The 15,235-nt window shown below is 42.1% G+C and overlaps 1 protein-coding gene across 1 annotated transcript in view; it reads right to left on the bottom strand.

Annotated features, from left to right (window-relative positions):
- CAPZA2 (capping actin protein of muscle Z-line subunit alpha 2) overlaps positions 1–15,235 on the bottom strand; it is a 96,679-nt gene that overhangs the window by 50,109 nt on the left and 31,335 nt on the right. The window contains exons 2-3 of the mRNA XM_033958533.1: positions 10,479–10,542; positions 1,619–1,670 (exon numbers count right to left, since the gene is read on the bottom strand). Of these exons, the coding sequence (XP_033814424.1) occupies positions 1,619–1,670; positions 10,479–10,542 (116 nt within the window). The remainder of the gene's footprint in view (positions 1–1,618; positions 1,671–10,478; positions 10,543–15,235) is intronic.

A 15,235-nucleotide genomic window follows, 5' to 3' on the forward strand; every position in this document is an offset into this window, starting at 1 on the left:
CATTTGATGTGATCTACTAGGGGAACATTTAGTCCTCTGGATGAATTGGAGATGAAGTCCAGGCTGTGACCATCCCTGTATGTTGGGACTGAGAGTGGACTGTATAAGTCTAATTGTTCTACCAACTCGTTGAAGGCACGGACTTTGGGGTCATCACTTATCTCCAGGCAGAGGTTTAGATCTCCCAGCATTATTAGATTAGAGAAGTGTGGCACAGTGAGAGATTAGACAGGAGCTTGTCCTCCACCATGTTCCAGTTGCCAGATGGTCTGAATAACAGTAGTAGACATGTCTTTACCTCCCTCTTGGTTTTTCAGGATGCAGATCATGCATTCTAAGTCTGGATCAGCTCATCTGTCAAATAGGTTTAAAGTGAAGAATGATTTATACAATAGTAGGATGCCTCCGCCTCTTTTATGCGTTCTTGGTGAGTGTAATACCTTGTATCCCAGAGGGCAAAGATTCAACAAGGGGGAGTTTGACTGGTATCCATGTTTCTGTAATGCATATAATACCAGCTTGGCTGTTGGCTATCAGGTCACTTATAATCTGTCTTGTTGCATATGGAGCGTGCGTTAAGGTGTAGACATTCTATGGGCACGTATTCTTTGTCAGGAGGTTCTTCCACAGCGTGTTCGATCTATTCAAAAGTCCACACTTTTCTTTTATTGTGGTGGCTTGGTGTCGGGGCACTTGTTTTCTGTTGCCCTCTATCATTTCAGGTGTCTTCTGTGCTTTCCATAGTGAAGGTGTTGGGGCTGACTGGAGGTCTTGTCTGGGTTTAGAGAGGCTACTATTAGTTGGTGGGTTGGCTGTGTTAATGCCCATCATAGTGTGGGTAAATGGCCAACTGGCCTACAGTTGGGAAGATTTTGTGCACTTTGTGCTGTCCCTCTCACTAGTGGAAACTAGTGGAACTAGTGGGGTATAGGAACTGCATCCTATATGTCTCCTGGTTACAAGGGCAGACCTGTCAATCCTGTGCTTCTCTTCTCCTTAGTGGTCTCTAGGGCTTTTTTTTTTTTTTGGGGGGGGGGGCCTGGTAGTTTATTAGTAGTATTTTTAAGTCATACCTGTTTTTCTGTTTCCTTCGGAATCCTCAGTCCTCCTCGGTCCGCACGAAGGGCCCTTGAGTAGAGCCCGCTGGCGGGAGAGGCTCGCTTGTCCGGAGGCCCTTTAAAGGTAGGCCGCGGGTCCGGACTGTTCGGGAAAGTTAATGCAGAATGTGTTTCACCATCAAAAAAATTTCCCTTTAAAGTGGTCTTTATTAAGAAATGAAAATATTGCCCATATGACAACTCTGGCATGAACAGGAAACAGGAGGACAATAAATACCAACAAGCGAAAGTAGGAAAGAAAAAGTCACTACAGAGTTTAAAATATTTAAAGCCAGATGTTGAAATGATTGTTGAAATTCTATTATTTTAGACCAAGGGAAAGGATAGATCATTTTAAGCCAATATGCAAGCTGATTTCTATTTGCATAATATGACATTTGTACTTCATCATTTACTGTATCATATAAAAGAGCTACACAATCTTAACTTAAATGTGTTTAACACATACTATATAATATCTGAGAACCAATTCTTTAATTCTACAGATAAAGAGTACTTACTGGGCTGCTCCTTCTCTAAGAAGATTATCATTATTAAGCAATAACCGAACATCTGCAGAATGAAACATGAAAAAGAAAATTATATCATGTAAATACAACACAAAGCAGAAAATCACCACCATGGGTGATCAATAGTTACAAGAATTTAACACGTCACAAGTACGGTGAATTTGGTTTTACCTGTTAAATTTCTTTCCTCGAGTCCTGCTTGATCAATCTAGAGCTTGTGTTTCCTTATTAGCAGTAACTAACACTGAACATTCCAGTATGCTAATACCAAAGTCATTCAAAGATCAAACAATTAAGAGGAAAACAAGACAGCCAAACTGAACCCAGAACAGAGGCCTAATAGGGATACATTTGCAGAACCAATTATATAGAGACATGTAGCACACCTAGGACTCAGAAATCTACGGAATCCCTCAATTTTCTGAGGTGGTTTGTGGACTAATCTAGTATAACTTAAGGAAAGAAAATTAACAGGTAAGAATAAATTTCAATTTTATCATCCTGCTAGGCCAATCCAGACCTAGGAAATGCAGCAAAACTTCTATCCCATAGGGATGAAAAGACTTTCAGAGCTGCTCAGCCAGAAGCACTATCCTACCTAGCCCAAACATCAAGCATGTAATTTGCCAAAAGAATGGAAGAACCACCATGTTACAACCCTTCAAATGTCTTCCAAGGAACAGCCCCTGCTTCAGCCTAGGGCATAGCCTGCACCCTGGTAGAGCCAGGCCAACAAGGAAACTATTTTCTCTTAATAATGTAGGTCGATTCAATCTACCATAAGAGAAGACAAAAAGAAGTTCAAGCTTCTAAAAGGATGTGGCTTCAAGTAGAAGAGAAGCACTGCGAATATCCATCAAAAGAAGTGTGACAGTTTAAAGCAAATCCATATTGATAACGTTGGCTTTGAAAAAAATATTATAAAAGTGAGTCCCCAAAAACTAAAAAGATTGTTTTAACTGCTTCTATAAAAATCACCATGTATCCAAGAACTCCAAAACTCCACTACGTGAAAAGTTGAAATATCCAAAATCTCTGCTGAGATTCTCTGGCGCCGTGTTTCCTCCATTAGGAGGTCTGAGGTTTACATTGTTTCCTCCTGATGAAGCAATTCATAGTGAAACACGATCGGTGTTGAGGAGATTTTGGATATTTCAACTTTTCACGTAGTGGAGTTTTGGAGTTCTTGGATACATGGTGATTTTTATAGAAGCAGTTAAAACAATCTTTTTTGTTTTTGGGGACTCACTTTTATAATATTTTTTCAAAGCCAACGTTATCAATATGGATTAGTTCGTTGCATGATTGTTAGCACCTGCAATAACCTACAAGTACAGAGGAGATTTTGGATATTTCACCTTTTCACGTAGTGGAGTTTTGGAGTTCTTGGATACATTCTTATATTTCCATCATGTGAAGATGAGTGCAACATTATTGGACTTTGTATGTATCATCTGATCTCATCTTCTTCAGGATCCAGCTAAGTACTTTTTATACTGCTTGATATCTTTTGAGTCAGATTTGATTTAATCAATATTGAATGGCAGGTAGGCAGGTGAGTGCAATGATGTAGTCACAATACATCTTTATTCCTTAAACCTGTTGGTTTTGAATAAGATTTCACACTGGGCACTCTAATACATATTTTATTATATATATTTTGTATTTATTTTTTGATGAATAATTTATAATTACATTCACTTTATTTTGATATATTGTAAGGCAGTATATACCATTCTGCTATAGCTTCCCCTGATTGGATGACTGCATATATACCAGAGACTCCTAGGGCACAGCTTGGATTATGTGGTTGATGTCTGTGTGGACTGGTGGTTATTTATTTTAGACACAGCCATAGGTAGTTAATGTAGCTGGGCTTACAAAGGTTTGACTTTGTGTTTGAATTTTCTGTAAAACTTAATTAAAATTAAATCACAACTGTCTGAAGTAATTTTCATGGGAATGGAGGGGACAGAGGAGATTCCTTGCGGAGACAGAGGAGATTTCTGTCTCCAAGCAACTCTCTATTACAATGGTTTAATGATAATTTAATGGATGAAAAGAGGAAGCTAAGTAAAATTGAACAAATATAGAAGACACATCCAGACACAGAAGCCTGATACTGAGTCAACATATTACAGGCTAAGAAAAAATTTTGATATATGAAGATTCAGTTGATTGCTGCAGCACCCTTATTTGAAACGGTCCATGCTCTTACAACATATGAATTAAGCAGATAACTCAAATTGGTTGTGAAGAATATGCTTGTTCTTCTTTTCATGTCAAGTTAGAAGCAGAGGTAGGTTATAGAAATGGTCATGAACCACTTCACAGGTCATAGACCTGATGGGCCGCCGCGGGAGCGGACCGCTGGGCGCGATGGACCTCTGGTCTGACCCAGTGGAGTCAACTTCTTATGTTCTTAAGTTAGTGAAGGTTGCTCATAACAATTTCTTTAGGTACATCAGAAGCAGAAAACCAGTGAGGGAATCCATGAGACTGTTGGATGATCAAGGAGCAAAAGGGTCACTCAGGGGGGATAAGGCCATAGTGGAGAGACTGAATGAATTCTTTGTTTCTGTCTTTACGGAAGGAGATCAACCAGAACTGGAAATGGTATTCAAGAGTGATGATGCAGAGGAACTGAAAGAAATCTTTGTGAATCTGAAAGATGTATTAAGCAAAACTGACAAGTTAAAAAGTGATAAATCACCGGGACTGGATGGTATACATCCCAGGATAACAAACATGAAAATGCTGACCTGCTATTAGTGATCTGTAACGTGTTGCTAAAATCATCTGTAGTACCTGAAGATTGGAGGGTGGTCAATGCTACGCCGATTTTTAAAAAGGGTTCCAGAGGAGATCTGGGAAATTACAGACCGGTAAGCCTGACTTCAGTATTGGGCAAAATGGTGGAAACAATTATAAAAAATAAAATTGTGGAACACGAAGACAAAACATGATTTAATGAGACAGAGTCAGCATGGGTTCAGCCAAGGGAGATGTTGCCTCACCAATTTGATTGACTTCTTTGAAGGTGTGAATAAACAGGTGGATAAAGGTGAGGCAGTTGATATAGTGTATCTAGATTTTCAGACAAAATTCTTCATGGGAGGCTCTTGAGAAAATTAGGAGTCACGGGATAGAAGGCAATGTTCAGTTGTGGATTAGGAATTGGTTATAGGACAAAAATCATAGGGTAGGGTTAAATGGCCATTTTTCTCATTGAAGGCAGATAAATAGTGGAGTGCCACAGGGCTCTGTTCTGGGACCAGTGCTATTTAACTTATTTATAAACAATCTGGAAATTAGAACAAGTGAGGTGATTAAATTTACAGATGACACTAAACTGTTCAAAGTTGTTAAAATGCATGCAGACCTTAGGAAATTGAAAGACTGGGCATCCAAGTGGCAGATGAAATTTAATATGGACAAATCACAGTTAACAAATGCTAGGGCCCACCTTGGGGGTTAGCACCCAAGAAAGGGATCTTGGTGTCATTGTAAACAATATGATGAAATCTTCTGCCCAATGTGCGGCAGCGGCCAAACCCCCCCCCCAAAAAAAAAAAATGCTAGGAATTATTAAAAATGGGATGGTGAACAAGACTAAAGATATTATAATGCCTCTGTATCGCTCCATGGTGTGACCTCACCTGGAGTATTGCGTTCAATTCTGGTCTCCTGATCTCAAGAAAGATATAGCAACACTAGAAAAGGTTCAAAGAAAAGTGACCAAGATGATAAAGGGGATGGAGCTCCTCTCGTATGAGGAAAGACTAAAAAGGATAGGGCTCTTCAGCTTGGAAAAGAGAAGACTAAGGGGAGATATGAAATATGATTGAAGTCTACAAAATCCTGAGTGGAGAAGAAAGGGTACAAGTGGATCGATTGGCCCAAAGCTCCAATCTGTTGATGTACCACTTTCTCTGGGAGGCCAACAACTGCCACTGGACTGGGTATCCACTGCAATGGCATCCCTAGTCAAACAGGCTGGCGTCCATTGTGAGAATGACCCACAAAGTTATTCTGAGAGGCATGCCCTGTAATAATGACTGTGGATAGAGCCACTAACTCATACTGCAGCTGGATTCCGAAGACCATGGGAGTCACTTGAAGGGAGTACATTTGTGGGGACCACTGAGACAATACTGCATCCTGAAGAGGGTCTATGCGAGCCTTCACCCAAGGGACATCTATAGTGGCTGCCATGAAGCCTAATACATGGAGGTACCTAGTACTTGGCGTGTCACACAGACAGAGCTGGCTTGGCCATCATGTCCATTAGGCAAAACTAATGGACATGATGTATCCGAGTGCAAAACTCCTGTCTGCGTGACTCTGAAAGATAGATCCGGCCTTCTGCCATATTGAGGAGTACTCCCAGGTATTGGGAAGGAACCAGTTGGCTCTGTTGAAAATTCACTATCCAGACCAGGCTCTGCAAGACCTGGATGACTTGAGCCAACTGCTTCTTCCCCTTCTGATTAGCTAGTCATCCAGATATAGAAGCACTTGCAATTCTGCCCTGTGGAGATGTGCTGCTACCAACACCATCACCTTGGTGAAGTGTGAGGTGCTGTTGTCAACCTAAAGGGAAATAGTGAGAACTGATGTCTCTCCAGCACATGGAGGAATCACCTGTGTTCCAAAAATATGGGCATGTGCAGGTAGGCTTCCATCAAGCCTAGAGAAGCTAGAAATTCCCCTGGAGCTACAGCTGCTGGACACTATGAAGTATATGGAGTATCTGCCAGAGCCCGATTCTTCTGGCAGCACTGGCTCTATGGCCTGAATTTCTACAAGTCTGTACTGTTGCCAAGACTTTGCATGACCTTTTTCGGTTTCCACTGGAGAATCCACAAACCAGTCTATGAAGGGATGGGCAAATTCGAGCTTGTACCCTCCATGAATGATCTCCAGTACCCAGCAGTCTGATGAGATCTGCGTCCAGACTTCCACATATGCTGAGAGCCTCCCTTCTATCAGGGGAAAGACTTCCATCCTGGCGTCACTGCGCTTTCTTGGAGGTGGGATGAGAACCAGAGACTTGGCTTCTAGGTCCTGTGAATCTTTGTCTTGACCCCTAAGGCTCCTCCTGAGTACTGTCAAAAGCATTTGGAATTATGAAAATTAGACCTCCCAGCACCTCTAGAAGTTCGTGGTCTGCTGTTGGGCAGAAATTTCGGCCAGCAATCTGCAATACTGACCATCAGATTGTCCTGACCCTTTCCGAACAACATATGTCCTTTGAAATGGAGTCTGCTAAGAGTAGCCTTGGAGGTGGAATCTCCTGCCCATTGCATGAACCACTGCATTCTGTGGACTGAAATAGAATAAGCCGAGACTTTGCTTATGACGTCGTAGAGAGCATCGGCCACATAATCCATCCTAGCTAATATCAGCTGGAGGAAAAGGCTCGTCCTCTGTCCTCGTCCTCGGTATGACAAGCATGTGCCACAAAAGAGGCTGCTACAGCTTCTTTGATCCCTAAAGTCAAAGCTTTAAACTGCATTTTCAGAATCACATCCATTCTGTGATCTTGCATATCCTTTAATACTACACCTCCCTCACTCAGCAGTGACGTGCATTTGGCTACCTAAGCCCCCAAGGAGTCCACCTTAGGCTGAGAGAACATCTGTTGCCACTCCTGTGCCATAGGATACAGCCTAGACATTGTTTTGGCTACCTTTATAGTGCCCTCAGGAGCATCCCAGTGCTCTGTGACTAAAACATTCATGATGCCAGGGAAAAGATGTGAGCTATGCTCTCACTCTGCTCAAGATAGAGACTGAGTAGAAGGGGGCCTATGAGCTCTAATATTGCCAAAGGCTTGAACAGCTGGAGTACTGTAGGATATTCCCCTTGGTCAAAGGCCACCACTGTTTCCTGCATACTTGTTCCTGTTTGTGACTCCTTATCGCCCAGCAGGGTGACAGGAAGAGCAAACAGACTGATCCCTTGCCTTCCAAGTCCCTGTTAGGAAGGTCCACAGGATCCTGGTCAGTCTTTGCCAATTAAATTGATGCACCCTGGAGCCCAAGCCTCCTTGCGTAGATCAGAAAGATACCTTCTGGCTTGCATGCAAAAGGAAAACTGAAGGGGGCAGCAGAGCCTCTTGAGGAGTTGAAAACCTGTAATGGATTCCTTCTGCAGGGCTCGAGAGCATGGGGAGAATACCCTACTGTCCAAAATGACATACCTATTGCACTAGAAAATTTGCCATTCAGGCTGGGTAACTGTAAGCGACAGCAGTAGTATAAAAGGGTCATGGCTACCATTTTGAACCTGAGTTACCACAGGCAGCAAATGGGAATCACTGCATTCCCTAATCTAAACTACCAAGTCATCTTTCAAATAAGCATACGGGAAGGGTCTTCAAAACCATGATTAAGAATGTGATCAGTCACAATTACACATTTTTAAAATCAACCACTTAGTTCAATCAGAATTCTGAATCGCGATTAAATACAGAGCCACAACTCATCATCAATATGTTGTTTTGCCAGCTTTGGAATTTCTTTATGATTAAATCTGCAATCTGTGTGACTGCAAAGATTAACTCAAAGACATCTCAGTTGAAACTTGTGCTGAACCCTAAATGAAGTCACTGTGTAGGAGAGCAGAAAAGGAGAAACTGAATGCAGTTAGTTTCTCTCTTTACAGAAACCTTTCTGACACATTATGTTATAAAGCAGATCGAGGATCTTTTCAAGCTCAGAGACATTCTTCCACAATGCTCGTATTCACTTTGGTTATGATCTGAACCCCATGAGAAGAGAACTAGTGTCTAAGTTATGGATCTTTTCTACACTAAGAAAATGGTCAAAATTCTAACCTGGTCTGTGTCGTACTCCATAGGAAGGATGAACAGAAACAAGAGAAAAAAATGTATTAACCGAAGACAGAGTAAACACTACAAAAAGTGTGTCAGGATTAATCTAAGGAAATACTTTTTTATATAGAAAGGTGGTAGATGCTTGGAACAGTCTCTCAGAAGAGGTGGTGGAGACAAAAGACTTCTGAATTCAAGAAAGCGTAGAATTTCTTAAAGAGAGGAAAAGACAATGGTTACTGCTGATGGGCAGACCGGATGGGCTGTTTGGCCTTTATCTGCCATCATGTTTCTATGTTTCTAGCTGTTTTCAGATCCATTTGGCTGTGAGGGGACCGATGTAGGTACAAAGGGTTGCACATGCTCAGAACTTTACACTAGTTCTGAGTTGTTCTACCCTGATACCATCTGATGTCACCCACTTGTGCACTTGATTGCATCCTGCTTGTCAACAAAGCTGATATAGATATGCGCCATACTCCAGGGCAGTCAGAACTTCAGGATAAAGACAACTGTTCATGGGCCATCAAAATAAAAAAAAGTCACTGACAAACGAATGTACAAAACCATTATTTAAAATGGTAAGAACCGATTGTGATGCTTCTATTAAGAATTATAACTTCCCTATAAAATGGAGATGATCTCCAATTTAGCAAACATTAAGGATAAACATGAAAAATGTTATAATATTTTAACATGACACATTTCAGCACTCTCTTCTGTACTATCTATAAATAAAGTATATGACTAAAGCAGTTTTTAAATCATGCACTTATAGCAAAACAAGTACAAAATCTGCAGATACTGAAACAGCAGGCAAAATATAAATATAATGAAAACAGCAATTTTGCATTCAGCCTGGAAGAGTAATATTATACTTTCAAATATATTTTCTGCTCTAGCAGACAAAACATGTGAGGAAACCATGCAAAGAATGGAGCATGGAATTCTTTGCAACCAATTCACAGGAGAACAAGCAACTTTGTTCATATAGGTGGGCAGTTTCAGTATACTTTTGGGAAGCCAAGGGTTATTGGCTGATGAAGGGTGGTTGTGGGGGTTATTTTTGGTAATTGGGAGACTACAGAAAAGGGACGAGGCAGTCTGAAAGGAAGAATTCCTCAACGCCTACATTTCACTAAGTACATATGCTGCAAAAGCTGGAATTGCTTCTCCACATAGAAGAAATACACTGGCAAGGGGCTTACTTCTCTAGAATCCCTAGTCCACACCGGCCCATTTACTAGTCCCGTCTCTTTTAACTGCTTTTTTCTCCCAAGCCAAAATTCTGTCCCATTCTGTTACATTTTCAGAGAACCATTTGCTTCAAACATTTGACTTATGCCCTTATAAAATTCTTTTCAACTTCTGTTGGAGAAAAGCTTTCATAAAGGACCAGATTCTATAAACAGCACCGGTAGGCACGGTTGTTAATCAACTGCTAGGTGTCACTTATAGAATCACACCTAGCGGCGTGCCTAGAACTTAAGCGTTGCTAGTCGTCCTAGGGTTAGGTGCCGGTATAATTGGCCAGGTTTTACCTAGCCTAATTTACCGGTGTCTAACTTAGATGTCTAGCGACACTTAAGTCAACCATGACTATTCTTCGCCCCTAACCATGCCTACTTTCCAGGCAGACGTCAGTAGGCGTTGTTAGATGTTGGAGGGCTAGGCAACTCTGAATTCTGCATGGAACTCTAATTCTTAATTATTTTTTAACTAACTTCAAAGGCATGGTCAATTACCATGACATTTAAGTTAATTAAACCAATTTGGGTTGTGCATGTATTTTAGTTATGCGTCACTAGGTGTCCTTGATTTGGGTGCCTAGTGTTGCCTAACATAGGTGCCATTTATAGAATCTGGCCCAAAGTGGGCAGGAACATATGAAAGGACTGGGGCTACTGGAACAAAAATAATAAGAATGGACACCATATATTAAGGCTACAAAGAATTTGTCTCATCAATATTATATTAACAAGATTTAAGAGAACATTTATCTATATTACTCACCATTGAACACCTCATTAAACTCTCCAGGAGGAGCATGAATGATGAACTTTGCTGCTACACGTACCTTGTGGAGGGAAAAAGTTTCTTTGAATATTCATTTGAATATGCAAATATGCTTTAAACAAAAAACAAAACACCATCTCTAGAGTAACACATGCTATTGTGCTTCATTCAAAGCAAACATTTTAGTCTGGTAGCAAAATGATAGATACAGAGTCTCCATATTTATGACTAGTTCAGTCAAGTCAACATGCCACTGGATCATTCCATGTCAAGTGGTCTAACATAGTAATATAGTAGATGACAGCAGATAAAGACCCGAATGGTTCATCCAGCCTCCCCACTTGACCATATCAGAAGTTGATGGAATTTTTACTGGAATTATGTACAATAGGACATGTAATAAATATGTGCCAAGTCTTAAAGCAGGATCTCAACTTTTTCCAATGTTAGGAGCCTTGTTATTGAAGCCACTTTTTTTTATTCCATGAAAGATAGTGAAAAAACGTCAACTTTTGTTTCAGGTTGTAGAAAAGACATTTGCTCAAATTAGCTAAAGTCATATTTCTAGCACTACTTTTCCTGCTCAATCCAAATATATTACTCAGATCAGTGGTGCATGCTTTGCTGTATCACTGGGAGACCAAAAGTTTTTTATATCAATAAATTTTTTATTGAAAAAAGAACAAACAGAAACCAACCAAGGTCACAATCAGGACCATATATCACAAACAATAGTCACATTAGAAATACATTATCCAGTACCCACCATATTCCCACCAAATAACCCCCTACACAGGTCAATTTACCGCACATCCCATAATACACCCCCCCTCACAATACAATTCTCAAAACCCCCCAGTCCCCCTCCTCCGCCCTCCAATCCCAGACCTGCAATCCAACCCCCAGTCCTAAATAAATCATCCAGGACCCTCCAGCCCCCCCTAAAATCCACCAATCATCAACCCCTTATTGTGCCAAAAATCAAATCCCAATCCCTATGATACATATCAAAATAGCCATGCTGTTTAGTAGTGACACATTCCATATGAAGTAAAGAACCTACCCGGTCCTTCCATTCTCCTTCCGAAGGTACCCGGGTCTATTTCCAATAAGAAGCTACTAAACATTTGGCAGCAGAAAGACCCAAACGGAGTAGTTTCCTACACCACCATATATCTCTCAAATTGGTAAGTCCCAATAAACAAGTCTGTGGAGTAAGCAAAATCCTCTCCTTCAACCAAACAGTCAAGCAGCCAGTAATCATAACCCAATATGGTTGAACCTTTGCAGAATCCAACCATACATGATAAAAGGTACCTACCCCCTCCCCACATCTCCAACAAACATCAGGTACATTAGGAAACATAACATGTAAACGAGCAGGAGTATAATACCAATGAGTCACTATTTTATATGCATTTTCCTGAACCAACACACACACACTGACGCTTTACGTATTTCAGCACAAATAATATCCCACTGACCCTCTGTCAAACAAGCCCCCAAATCTGCCTCCCACTTACCCTTAAAGGAAAAAATAGGTTTAGTCCAGCCCCTAAGAATAGAATACAGTACTGAAATTGGACGAGGCACCCTACCCAACAATAACCATAAATTTTCCATTTGCTCCTGACCCCCATGAGAATCTACCAACCACCCTTAAGCTTGACTATAATGTCTAAGTTAGAAGTAGGGGAAAAAAAAATCACCAGGTGGTAAAGAATACCTCCTCTGCAAGGTAACAAAAGGAATAATCTCATTACCCTGCATTACATCCCGAAATACCCCTCCTCTCCCATCTAGCAAAAATCCCAGAAGAGCCACCCACTGCAAAGGTAGGTTCTACTTGTATACCTGCCAAAGTTGAGGTCCCCATCCCCCAACCCCACTGCCACCTCATCGAACCCCACAAAAGAATAAGATGTTTAAGAAAAGGATTGTCCACCCCCCCCCCCGCAACCGATCCCCAATAGACATAGACCCCCCATATCCATTCCCGTAAAGGCTGCTGCCCGACCCAAAATTGTTCCATCTACACCCCAAAATTAACCCCCTTCAGAAACCAATCTGAGCCTCATGATAATACCAAACCAAATTCGGCACCGCTCACCCACCCTGTTCTCTAGGGGCCCACATAACCCTTTTAGTCAACCTAGCTTTACATCCCCAAATAAACCTCAAAAAAGTTCTCTGCAAGCCCACCAATATTCCTCTAGGAAGGGGAATAGGCAATGTTTGAAATAAAAACAACAACCAGGGGAGGATATTCATTTTTAACACCGCTAAACACCCCTACTATGACAGCCACAATCCCCTCCACTGTTGAAGATCCGTTGCACCCGCAACACCAAAGGACCATAATTAGCAGAATAAAGTTGAGTCAAATCCTTAGTAATCTGAATTCCAAGATATCGAAATTTCTCCCTGCCAACCGAAAAGGAAAATCCCGTGTAAGTCCCCCTTCCACCCTCTCCTCCAAGTTAATTCCCATCAACTCCGTCTTATCCATATTAACTTTAAATCCATCCAATCCCCCATAGGTTCGGAAAATATCTAAGAGTGGGAAGAGTGCCCTCTGGATCTCTAATATACAACAAAATATCGTCCGCAAAAACTGCAATGCGATGCTCATGATCCCCCACCCATACCCCCTGCAAACCAGGATGCTTACGAATCGCCACCGCAAGAGGTTCAATTGATAATGCGAATAACAGTGGGGACAAGACACCCCTGCTGAGTACCTCTACCAATCTCAAAAAAATCTATATAAGACTCATTCATTTTGATACATGCCCGAGGCCTGGCATACAGGGCTCTAACCCAACTACAAAAAGGACCCAAACCCACTCTACCCATAACCTCCCATAAAAAATCTCAAAGAACCCTATCAAAGGTTTTCTCCACGTCTACAGCCAGTATCGCCATCCCCCCTCATAGGCACTGAGCCTCCCACAACACATGCAAAGTATGGCACACATTATCCCATACCTGGTGCTGATGTATAAACCCCACTTGATCTACATGAATAAGCTGTGGCAAAATACATAGTAGATGACGGCAGATAAAGACCCGAATGGTCCATCCAGTCTGCCCAACCTGATTCAATTTAAATTTTTTATTTTATTTCATTAATTTTTCTTCTTAGCTATTTCTGGGCAAGAATCCAAAGCTTTACCCAGTACTGTGCTTGGGTTCCAACTGCCAAAATCTCTGTTAAGACTTACTCCAGCCCATCTACACCCTCCCAGCCATTGAAGCTCTCCCCTGCCCATCCTCCACCAAACGGCCATACACAGACATAGACCGTGCAAGTCTGCCCAGTACTTGCCTAGTTCAGTATTTAATATTATTTTTTGATTCTAGATCCTCTGTGTTTATCCCACGCTTCTTTGAACTCAGTCACAGTTTTACTCTCCACCACCTCTCTCGGGAGCGCATTCCAGGCATCCACTACCCTCTCCGTAAAGTAGAATTTCCTAACATTGCCCCTGAATCTACCACCCCTCAACCTCAAATTATGTCCTCTGGTTTTACCATTTTCCTTTCTCTGGAAAAAATTTTGTTCTACGTTAATACCCTTCAAGTATTTGAACGTCTGAATCATATCTCCCCTGTCTCTCCTTTCCTCTAGGGTATACATATTCAGGGCTTCCAGTCTCTCCTTATACGTCTTCTGGCGCAAGCCTCCTATCATTTTCGTCGCCCTCAGCAAACCGCTGAGCCAACACAAAGTTGATGAAAAAGTTTGTCATGGAATGCACAGGCAAATATTCTGATACAAATCCTAATAACCCCAGGGCAAAACAAGCCCATACTTTTTCAGAGGAATGCCAAGCAACAGTGTAAATATAAATAGGGAGCAATAATACCCAATGTTATTTATTTTTATGGGATATCCTCAGTGTGATGGTGTAGCCCTATGGGAGGGGACAAGGGGATCTGGCCAATCATAATCTTAGGCCACTCCCAGTGCATCCAAGAATCACGCCCTTAGGCCCCTCCCCAGTGCATCCCATGATGCACCAGGAAGAGGCAGGCCTGCCGTCTGGACGCAGAAGGGAGCTATCCAGCCATCGATTCCAGGTTGGGGTTAACTTTTGTGGATGGGGAGTCGGCAGGAGGGACTGGGCACTCCTCCTGCCGTGATCGATTGGGGGGAGGGGTGTTCCAGCAGGAGAGATTAGGCATATGTCCTGCCGCGATTGTTTGGGGGGGAGGGTTTCCGGCAGAAGAGATTGGACATCTCTCCAGCTGGGGAACATTGGGATGGGTTTGGGGGTGCTAGGCAGGAGAGACTGGGCATCCCTCCTGCTGCAATTGTTGAAGGGTGAGATTCCGGCAGGAGGGATTGGGCATCTCTCCTGCTGCAATTGTTCAGGGGTGAGATTCCGGCAGGAGGGATTGGGCATCTCTCCTGCCGGCGATATATTCAGGGGGGGGCACTAAACTTATCACGGCAGGGAGACCCCTTGCCCGATAAGCTCAGTGGCTGCATCTGCTTACAATGTAGTCTGGTAAAAAGGAAGGCACAGTGTGCAAGGAAACCCCCAAATCCGAAGTCTTGAGAAAAGGTTCTCTGCAGGAAAGCACCTACAACTTCAAGATTCTTCTTGCTGATGTGATAGCTACTAAGATAAATGTCTTTACAAAGTGGTCCATCAAAGGCGCCTGCTGTAAAGGCTCATATGGGGCCTTGTTCAGACTCTATAGGACAATGTTAAGGTTCCATGATGGAATGGGTTGATGAACAAGCA

Source organism: Geotrypetes seraphini, chromosome 9, assembly GCF_902459505.1.
Source record: "Geotrypetes seraphini chromosome 9, aGeoSer1.1, whole genome shotgun sequence".
Lineage (NCBI taxonomy): Eukaryota > Metazoa > Chordata > Amphibia > Gymnophiona > Dermophiidae > Geotrypetes > Geotrypetes seraphini.